Below are 10,176 nucleotides of genomic sequence, written 5' to 3' on the forward strand. Positions count from 1 at the left end.
GCCCGACTCGGGTGTCAGCGCCGCAGGCCTAGGTAGATGTATGCCAGGCGCGTCGCAGCGTAACAGCGTTTCGTGAGATATCGCGAAGCCTGTTACGCGAGACGTGGTCTGGCGTACATCTACCTAGTTAAAATAGAGCGCCATGGGCCGAAAATTTCCTCTGTTTGGCTCTATCTTCAATCATTTAGGCGCCACAGGGAGTTTTTGTCGGAAACAAGCGAAAAAATGTACAACTCTGCACGCTGCACGCGTACGAACGGGGTTGCCTACTCGTACGGGGCCCACTCCGCCTCCGTCCACATCGGCGTCACTACCACCTGAGATTCGGCCGCAGACACCCTGATCCAGGTCCGAGTCACCCAGCGCCAAGCTACGGAACAAATCCACCTCAACCCAGCCTTGACTGACCTTCGTCTTGTGCAGAGAAGTTAAAATATATCATGCACTTTGCAAATGCTAATTATTTTTACTGTCTCCCTCCCTCTCCCCCTCTCACACCCACATGGTGACTCGGCATCACAAAACACAGACAATAACTGATTGGGAGCGCGGCTGTTATTTTCATTCATCACAAGAAATTGGGCTTTGGCGTCGGACTTGGTACTATGTCTACCGAAATATTTAAAAGTTTGTAAAAGGGAAGTAATGGTGAGAAAATGGCAGGTGGAGGTAGCGGAAAGAAAGTCAGCGAAGCACTTGCTTTGCAACCTACAAAGAAAACTAAAGCATCGTAACCTACGAACCATCATTGCTTTGAAACTACGAAGCAGTGCTTTGTCACTACAAAGAAAGTTCGCCTTGTATTAATGCTTTCAATTTCTTCGTAATAAGAAGCAGTGCTCTGTGGACGTTTGCTTGTAAGGTCAGGGCATTGGAACAGATTCCTGCTGGTCGTCTGAATGAGTTACTTTTTTGCGTGTCTTGTCACTTGTCAAGCGTCCTGCTCGTGTCCGTGATGCTAGCGCGAACAGCAAACTTAAGTGAGCAGTGGCCATTCACCATTCATATAATGTCTAGTCAAGTCTGTATACACTCACTATTAGCAAGTCTTGACAAATGTAGTTTAGAAAGTCTACAGGAAGTCCTTTTGTGAAGCTACACCTGGACTTTTGTTCCTCTGTCAAATCTTGTTGGTGGACTTATGTTCCTTTGTGAAGCTACACCTGGACCTCTGTTCCTTTTGGGGATGGGGATCGAATGGCAAAAGATCGATCTCGTTGATCGATCTGAATCGAAAGGGTTCAAATCGATCCAACAATCAATCGAGTAAAAAAAAAAAAAAAACGATCTCAGCCAGATCGATCTAGATCGAATATTTTTTTGTCGAATTCGACAAATAAGATCACATTTGTTAAAAAATTGAACATTTCGTGCAATTTAAAGAAAACATTCTTCTTGTTAGTTGAAGTACTGGACACTAACACTACTAGAGCTAGACAGAATGCCAGCGCAGCGCGCCGCGGCGAAAATGTTACCGTGAGGGAAAGGGAATCAAAATTTCAACGTTTTACTGTAGGGGTGAATCGATCCGAAGATCGGACGTCTGCGAATCGATCCAGCCGATATCGCCTGTCAGCGAGATCGATTCAAAAGATCGGAAATCGAACATTAACTGATCGATTCTAGCGAGGTCGATTAGAAATCGCCCATCCCTAGTTCCTTTGTCAAATCCCACTGGTGGACTTACGTTCCTCTGTCAGATTATGTCTGGACTTACGTTCCTTTGTCAGCTCATTTATGGACTTACGTTTCTTTATCAGAACTCTGATGGACTTATGTCCCTTTGAGACTTGTCATACAGGCCAAACGGTTCAAGATATCAACATGCCGTTTAGCTGGCATGATTTTCACGATGAACACATCATTTCGCAACCAAAAAGTAAAAATCACCCTGAGGTGGACTTAAGCCCCTTTGTCATATTATCAGTGATTTGTCTGATTGGAGGGGGGGGGGTGTATCACAATCTACAGTAAAATGAAAATGGGTAAGCGATATCTGCCTAATCAAAATATTCAACAGAAATAACATGGTAAATTTTAACCGCAATAATATCTATGTTGTTTTCCGAACAATTGTTATTGTTAAAACTCAAAGGCTAAATTAAAATTTTCGTATTTAATTTTGACCAGTTCCGCTCTTTAGATCATGAACAGTTATAAAAATTTAAATCACACAGTTAGTAAATTTTATTGCCTCACAGTGGCAGTACATTAGCTTAAGCTTTGCAAAATGGTATTAGCAACAATTAGAATCACGGACACCTTTAAAAAGCAGTTTGTTGGGGCAAAAAATTAAAAAAGGCAGTTGACCTGTATGGTTTTAATGAAGTGTACACCTGCAATATATTTGGTCCAATATTTGCTGGGAAAAAGCTTGCCTTTGCCATTTTTGTTTTTATATTTATCTCCTTATTTACTGTGTGGTGTCTCACTTGTAGGGGTTACTATTTTGTAGAGAAAATGAGAATCTTGGGTATTGAGAGGGTCTTGCTGTTCAAAACTTTGAGGTGGAAGGCAGCAGAGGGCAAGGAGGTCCAGACGAAACATGTCAAGGATTATGTGTTAGGGCATGTTGTTTCTTCTCAATAGGCACTTAGACATACCAAATACAGATTTGACTCATTTATCATCACAGATTCCGAAGTTCCTTAGTGAATTGTATAAAAGGTGGGATTGCTTTCACGGAAGGGAGGGTGATTTTTTAAAGAAACACAAGCGCTGGATTGGGGTTAAGGAGGTTTTTTTCAGGGAAGTACCCTGGACCCTGCCAACCTGGTCGGCAACGTGTCGACTCGACTGAGAGTCAGCTGCTCGCAGTAGAGGGACAAGAGTGCTGCAACCTGTGATGGCCAGTCAGCGGCCTCCTGCAATGCAGCTTCGTGCAGAGGAGGAAACGGTTGCTGCCAGTTTTGTGCAGGGCATACGAGAGAATCCGTCCTTACCAGATAAAATCAATCATCCTTGTTTATGAAAAGTACAAGGACCATTCATCCCCCCCCCCTCCCCCCGTTCCAAAAAAAAATGACAGGGGAAGAGGTTGTTGGGCTTATTATTCACACTGATTTGAGTGAAGCACAGTACTTGGATATCAGAGAAAAGGCCAACTATCACAATGCCAATAAAATATTTCCACGTAATGACATAGTTTTCTCTGCAAAAAAAAGAGTGCACCCCGCCTTCCCTTGTGACGGATACGTGCGCTGAGGTGCCACTGCAGGCCCTCGTTGACCGCAAAACAAGCCTCAAGCTCAAGGTGCGTCACAACACCTAAAGTAAATATTACTCTTTGATTTGTTCTCGGGTGGAAAGAAATGAACTGTAAGTATACTTTATTGAATACTTAATGAAAGTTAACGTCCAAATGTTAACTTTATGTGGACATTATGTGCCACTTGAACCCCTTGTCTGAAATTTCTAGTACTTCGTGTTTACTTTGTGTTTTTATTTCAAAAAGGATCCACATTAATGCGTTTTTCGAACATTTACAGGTAGTAAGCCACTGTAGTAGAAATAAAACAAAAAGTGTCTCTCTACTATAATTATTGCATTTTTACTGCAAGAAAAGTCTCAAAAAAATTGATAGCAGCTTTAGCCCATTCCCGTCCACTGCGCGCCAGTGCCACCCAATCCACCATACAGGACTTCGCACCCTTCTGTGCCACCCGACTAGGGTGTTTCAAAAGCGCCGAATGTTCGATATTCTTGGCGCTTGTTGTGGAAAAGTTTCATTTTGTGTCAACAATGAAAACTGTGAAATCCGGAATTTTTTGGACAAAATTTAGAGGTCGCGCCAGAGGCTTGAAGTTTAACATTGCTTTCTTATGGGCTTTCACACATAATATTGAAAATTCTGCGTGGACTCCAAATTATTGGCTGCAGGTCAAAACTAAGACCATAGCTGAAATCTACGTTAAAAACCGAGTCTGAGGACCTATCGCACAACTACGTACCACCTCAGATTTTGAAATAAATTTTCCCAATTTTGGGTAAAATGGACAAATTGAGCATTTTTCTAAAATTAAACTAGTGGTCGCACAATTGCATGCAACATATCGTCAGACTCGGTTTTTAACGTAGATTACAGCTATGGTCTTAGTTTTGACCTTCGGCCAATACTTTGGAGTCCAGGCTGACTTTTCAATATTATGTATGAAACCCCATAAGAAACTAATGTTAAACTTCAAGCCTCTGGCGCGACCTCTAAATTTTGTCCCAAAAATTCCGGATTTCACAGTTTTCATTGATGACACAAAATGAAACTTTTCCACAAAAAGCGCCAAGAGAGTCGAACATTCGGCGCTTTTGAAACACCCTATTGAGCGCGGTGGTAACTACGCGTGTGTAAGTTGGGGTAGCGGGGGGCGGGGGGAAGAGATGGGGCGTTTACTGTTACGAGCGCACATGTGCAAGTGCGTGCGCATGCATGTGAGTGTAAGTGCGTGAGTGTGTGTGTGTGCGTGTGTGTGCGTGTGTGTGCGTGCGTGAGAGTGTGTGCGTGCGTGAGAGAGTGTGCGTGCGTCCTTGTCCTTGTAGCGTGACGCCGCGGGGAGCACGCCCTCTGGAAATAGAATAGAAGCTCACTGGCCGGGTCTGGCCGGCTCGCCCCGGGCCCCCGGGCTCGCCCTCGCACTGCCTCGCACGCGGTAATGACGGCAGTTCTGGCCGCCGCATAGGGTGGGCTGTACTGTGTATAGGGAAAAAGGGGGGGGGCGCCTGCGCCTCAGTCATTTCTGCCGGGCCAGGCCAGTTTTCGGTGAAGAGATATGAAACGGTAACTGAGCGAGAAGGTTCAGAGAATGTTTTAATGAACTTACGAACAAGATCATGTATGAACCATTGCAACAATGTTTTGGGTTTTTTGGCCACAAACATAACGGAAGGCGATTGCAGATGCAGGGCAAGAACTCAAGAGCTCTTCCACGGTACACAACAAGGAAAGGCAAACACTCTGGCAATTAAAAGGGAGGAAACGAAACGCAATCAATAATATGGAGATGAAATTGGCGGCTGCCCAAGCGACCAATAACCTCTTCAAATTAAAAACAAAACATAGTAAAAACAGTGCATATGATATACAGAATAAAATATGCAGCAATGAAAACAGGGGTGAACGAAATGCAAACTTGGCATCGCAATGTCAACGAATAATGAAAAGTTATGGATAAACTACAACGCGTTGGAGTCACTCTCCCTTTGGCTACGCCCCGACGATTTTCTTGACGAGCAGGCCAGGCAGAGAGTACACAGCCAAGAGGACGAAGATCACCAACAGGACGACAAGCACGGCCAGGATCAGTGCAGCGCGGTGGCGACGCCATACGAAGTGGTACATGCCCATCAGAGGGTGCCGCAGCATGGAGAACGCCTCCACGGGCCGCCTGAGAGAGAGGGAAAGACAAGGTACGGATTCGGAAAGGAAGAACAAATCTCAAGACAATCCCACCCGTCAGGAAGAATAAGAAGGGTGTGTGTGTCGTCCTCCCGATTTCTTATTTTTTTTTACCCTCGGTCTTAACCCCCGGGGGAGAGCAGAGAAGATCTGACACAAAAGAATCCCGGTCGAGCAGGGTGTTCGGCCTCGGTCTGGCCTCCCTGTCGGCGCGTTACTTGATTGTCACTCCGCATCGACGTTGCGGCTTTCCCCGGAATGGCACCCGACGGGACACTCACTGGGGCTTGGGCAGCGCCTGGGGGCCCTCCCGCCCCCCGCCGGCAGGGTCTCGGTCCGCCACCGCGGCCGGCATCAGGGACAGCTCCAGGTTCAGCTTGCCCTGCACCAGGACGCGCACGTGTACAGCCGGGTGCGCCGCGTGGCGTACATAGGGGGAGGTTTCGACCTTCTCTTTCACGCACCGCGAGGCCCTTGGCTCGGGGCCTGTTGACGCCCGGGGCGAGCAGGGCGGGCCACCAGCCCGCGGCGCGGCGCGCGAGGAACAGGTTGACGGTGGGCCTGACGTCCTTGGACGCGCCCGGGGCCGAGCAGTTGGACGCGAACGAGGCGCCGCGGGGCACGCGCGACAGGTCCAGCGACAGCGTCCCTGGTGTCCGAGAGGGGGAGGTAATCGAGGGAGCGTGACGCGGGCGGCAAAGAGAGTCCCCCGACCCGACCCTCTGTGGGCATACCCAGGAGGTCGTCGCGAGTGAACGTGTCGAAGTCCATGAGGGCGAGGTGCAGGCGGGGCGGGTGTCGGGCGAGCCCCTTGCCCTCCTCCACCAGGACGCGGTTCTCGGGCCACACGTGCTGGAAGCGGAACACCATCCGCCAGCTCCACATGGCCGCCCCGCTCAGGCACGCGAAGTGCACGTCCGTGGACTGCGCGTCGCACTCCATGCCGGACAGCCAGCCCTGGACGCCGACAGATTAGCGCCGTCGGGGCCCACCACGCAACGCCCTCGTCAGGTAAGCCATTACAAACCTTGACGTAGACGTCGGAGGACTTGTCCTTACTGAGCAGCACCCGCTCAGTGCCCACCACGCTGGCCGCCTCCAGGACGACGACGCGCAGCTCCCAGTGCTCCGCGCCGGGTGGGTCCAGGGTCACGGCGGGCGGCACCGGGAGCAGGCTCCGGCCCAGCACCAGCACGTCGACCCACATCTCGAGCTTGCCCTGCTCGATGCCGGGCCAGTCCGGGTGGTGCAGCGACCGGGTCTCCACGTGCTGGGGGACGAGGCTACACCAGGGCCAGGCGCGCAGCGCGGCCAGGGCGGCGTGCTCGCGGGCCGGCTCGTCGTGGACGCTGGCCCGCGCCGTCCAGTCCCCGACCGTGACGCCGTCCCCCTCGTAGCGCGGGGCGGCCAGGCCGTGGTCGACAGCGAGGTCCGCGAGGATCTCGCTCGGCAGGCGGCTGTCACGCCATGAGTTGTTCCCCTTGCTTCCAGAAAAGTGCGCGAAGCTGATCACAATGTCTCGGCCGTACGTAAGCCTTGCATCAAGGGAGCTTACGCAGAGAAACGTTTCGGTAGCCCGCAGCCGCCGTTGTGCCTGGAGAACAGCCTGTTTTCCAGGTCGATCCTGGTCTCCCCGATAACGTCGTCGCGGCCCGCGGCGTCCCAGTCCATGACGCGCACCGTGAGCGCGTGATCCCGAGGGAACTCCGCCTCGAACTCGAACACCCTGTGACCCGCGAGGGCTGCCGTCCTGTGTTTTCCTTATGATTCACGCTGACTTAAATAGGCTATGGCTGCTCTCACCTGCCGAAAATGGGGTTCAGGTTCTGCTTGACGATGTTGTCCACGTCGACGCGTCGCTGCCGCCCCAGCCGCAGCACCAGGTAGGGGTCGCACGAGCCGTTGGCGTCACGGGGCGGCAGCGCGACGGCCCGCACCACGTACACGCGCACCAGGACGGGCAGCGGGCGCGCGCCGGTCTGCGGCGGCCGCCGGGGAGCCGCGGTCCTCGAGGGGCTGCCCGCGGGGCCAGCACGACATCCTCCGGGGCTCGGGGGCTGCGGGAGCGCGCGCAAAGACATGACTACCTGCCGGCGGGGAATATGGGGAAAGACAGGCGGTGAGTAAGGGACTTCGTGGGAACGTCACATAGATATCTTGAAAAGAAAAAGAGACAATAATTGCTCTCCAGAATAAGCCACCCATCTCCCATCACCCATCTCACCTTAAGCTGGGCCATGACCTTCCCTGCGTGGTCCCACTCCGGGAGGTCGTCGTCCTCGTCCTCGAGGTCCGCGTCTTGCGCGAGATCCTCCCTTTTGCCGCGACACAGCGGCAACACGCGCAGGAAGTCCTGGAACCCCCCGAACGGGACCTGCGCCTCCAACTCGCCGGGGTAGAACTATAAAAGAGAACGAGACCGATTGAAACCCGAGCGCACTGTCCAGTGTATTGTGGGGGGAGGGGGGCATCCACTCCGTACAGGCGTACCTCTAGCAGGAAGTCCTCGTGGACCCGGCTCGACATGCCGTCGGCGACCCCTTCCTGTGATCAGAAGTAGGAGCTGAGCTGGCCCGAACAACATATATTTTGACTTGTTTGGCAAACCGGCTGTCAGCATTAAATTGGAGCTCACCCCCGCTCGCGCCTGGATTGTGGAATAGTAGCGCGTCCACCAGTCGGGGTCGGGGTCCTCGACTCGGGGCTGCTCGCTGGCCTGCCCGCCGCCCCCTCCGCCCCCGCCGCTCCCGCCGCTCCCGCCCGCACGGCGGCGAGACATCCGCAGCCTCGCCGCCTCCACCGCGCCGCCCCCCAGATTCCGGACCCGCTGCGGCACGGCGCGGCCCGCGGCCCTGCCCAGGCGTGACAGCAAAGGCGCCTTCTCGCTCTCTGGGGGGGAAAGCGGGGGAATGGGCGGGACAAAGGGAGGATTTCCACCTAATCCCCACCCTCAAGTGAAGGTCGGAGGGCTGCGAAGGGGCGCGGCCCGAACCTTGTTCAGCCTGGTGCGTGGTTACGTCCTCGGGCAGCTCGATCACCACGGAGTCCGAGGAGGGGGAGGAGGAGGCCTGTGTCATGCAAATGAGATTCGAGTCCGCTCCTGCGTCCGTGCGGGGAGGGGGTGGCGGCGAGTGGCAGCACACACCTCGGCTGGGTTTCCGCGCGAGAGGGCCGCGAGCGGCTCGTCCGCCGGGGTGCTAGGGGCCGCGGTCGCCCCCGTGAGCGCGGAGGGCAACCAGGGCCAGGGCTCGGAGTCCAGCGCGGTGGAGGCCGTCGGGGAGGCGAGCAGCAGCGCCGCGCTGGGCAGCAAGTGCGTGGCGGCGTAGCGGCGGAACAGACCGAACGCAGCGCGCCGCAGCAGCACCAGGTGCACCCCGGGCAACAGCGAGGGGTCGTCGGGCAGGTCCTGGGGCGGGCGGCGGAGACGAGTGAGCACGACGAACACTGGCCCAATACCTCTCGGTTGCCGCGGACGTCGTCCTACCCTACCGGTCACCCACCAGGTCGACCGACGAGTAGGGCTCTTGGAAGTTGAGCGAGGCGGCCGGGTCGAGGCGACAGGACTCGATGCGCGCGCCCGCCAGGTGCAGGGCCACGAACTGGTATCCCGGAGCGCAGGAGGGGCTCAGGTCCCGAAGGCCCCAGAACAGCACCTCGAGCCTGATAGGGAGGCAGTTCTGCTGACAGCTCGAAATAAATAGAGACGTCCGTAACCAACGCGACCCGATCTGTTCCGGCCAACCCTCGGGCCGACCGTGATCTACCGCGCCACACCGCCCCCAAAGTGACAGCGATGTTCTGGTCCAGCGCCAAACTCCAAACTATCCCAACCTTTGCGGCCGGACTACAGTTCCAGAACGCTGCTGTGGCCTCCCCCAACCACAAACGCGCTGTATCGCAGAAATAGCCTCGCGAACAGTCCAAAAGTGGTCTGATATATCTATATAGCGGATAGTTTGACTTTGGCGTATATTCCGGTTTGATGGCGGCCAGACCACCAAGAGTCCTTCGCTACGCTACAGCTACACCTCCGACTTTGCAGCCCACAACAGTGATCCTCGCATCACATTGCCTTCATCCCCATGAGATTGAAAGTAGTAAACCTGTAGCGGCGGAGGTCTGGTAGGATGTCCTTCACGCCATCACACATCTGCTTCTCCCGCTGAGCTTCACTGGTCCCCGGGCTAACCTAAGAAAACACCCTCCGTGAATAAAAAGTTTTCGTACTCTGTTCACAGAAAATGTGCTGTAAACAGTAGATATACCTGCACAAGTTGGATCGTCGCCAACACGTCCCCCGTCCTGCGTGAGCCGAGCATAATGGGGATCCAGCGCACGACGTCCTCACCCGCCCCCGCGCCCCCGTCCCCTTGGACCGGCTCCTCTGGCGCGGGGTGCCCCTCCCCCGCCGCGGCCCCGCCCGGCCGCGAGCCCTCAGGCCGCCGTCGCCGCCCGGGCTGATCCCTGCTGCCGTCCCTGGTCCTCCACGGCCCCCACCTGGCCGCCCACTCCTGGCCCTGGCCCCGCCACTGCTCCCAGTTGGGCCGCTGGTCCCGCCACTGGCCCCACCGCTGGCCCCACTCCCCGCGGCGGGCCCACGCCCGCGACCAGGCCTGACCCCACCCTCGCGGCCCGCCGCGCCCCGCCGACCCATCCGACAGAGTGTCGCTTTCCGGCTCCAGCGAGTTTCCGGTCACGCCCTTTTCTTGGTCTGGCGCTGGTTCCGTTCGAGGCTCCGGGTCGGGGAGCGGTTGGGCCAGATGGATGGGGTCGGGGAGGGGATCGGG

The 10,176-nt window shown here is 54.8% G+C and overlaps 1 protein-coding gene and 1 long non-coding RNA gene across 3 annotated transcripts in view; both read right to left on the reverse strand.

Annotated features, from left to right (window-relative positions):
* Positions 1 to 4,788: 4,788 nt before the first annotated feature.
* The window catches only part of LOC113211064 (otoferlin), a 36,626-nt gene continuing 31,238 nt past the window's right edge, over positions 4,789 to 10,176 (reverse strand). Inside the window, exons 1-9 of one of the 2 annotated variants that reach the window (XM_052268321.1) lie at positions 8,025 to 8,114; positions 7,880 to 7,933; positions 7,614 to 7,790; positions 7,193 to 7,476; positions 6,945 to 7,115; positions 6,417 to 6,873; positions 6,124 to 6,346; positions 5,671 to 6,038; positions 4,789 to 5,378 (exon numbers count right to left, since the gene is read on the reverse strand). In XM_052268321.1, the coding sequence (XP_052124281.1) occupies positions 5,037 to 5,378; positions 5,671 to 6,038; positions 6,124 to 6,346; positions 6,417 to 6,873; positions 6,945 to 7,115; positions 7,193 to 7,476; positions 7,614 to 7,790; positions 7,880 to 7,915 (2,058 nt within the window). In that variant the 5' untranslated portion in view covers positions 7,916 to 7,933; positions 8,025 to 8,114 and the 3' untranslated portion in view covers positions 4,789 to 5,036. Of the gene's footprint in view, positions 5,379 to 5,670; positions 6,039 to 6,123; positions 6,347 to 6,416; positions 6,874 to 6,944; positions 7,116 to 7,192; positions 7,477 to 7,613; positions 7,791 to 7,879; positions 7,934 to 8,024; positions 8,115 to 10,176 lie in introns of those variants that run through there. The other variant, XM_052268320.1, reaches the window with a different exon arrangement.
* Positions 8,149 to 10,157, reverse strand: LOC127749576 (uncharacterized). The gene is made up of 4 exons (XR_008011226.1): positions 9,655 to 10,157; positions 8,890 to 9,578; positions 8,535 to 8,795; positions 8,149 to 8,457 (listed from the first exon to the last, which is right to left on the reverse strand). It is a non-coding gene; the product is annotated as an uncharacterized LOC127749576 (long non-coding RNA).

The sequence above is a fragment of the Frankliniella occidentalis genome, unplaced genomic scaffold (assembly GCF_000697945.3).
Source record: "Frankliniella occidentalis isolate FOCC.00 unplaced genomic scaffold, Focc_3.1 Scaffold66, whole genome shotgun sequence".
In the NCBI taxonomy this organism is placed as follows: Eukaryota; Metazoa; Arthropoda; class Insecta; order Thysanoptera; family Thripidae; genus Frankliniella; species Frankliniella occidentalis.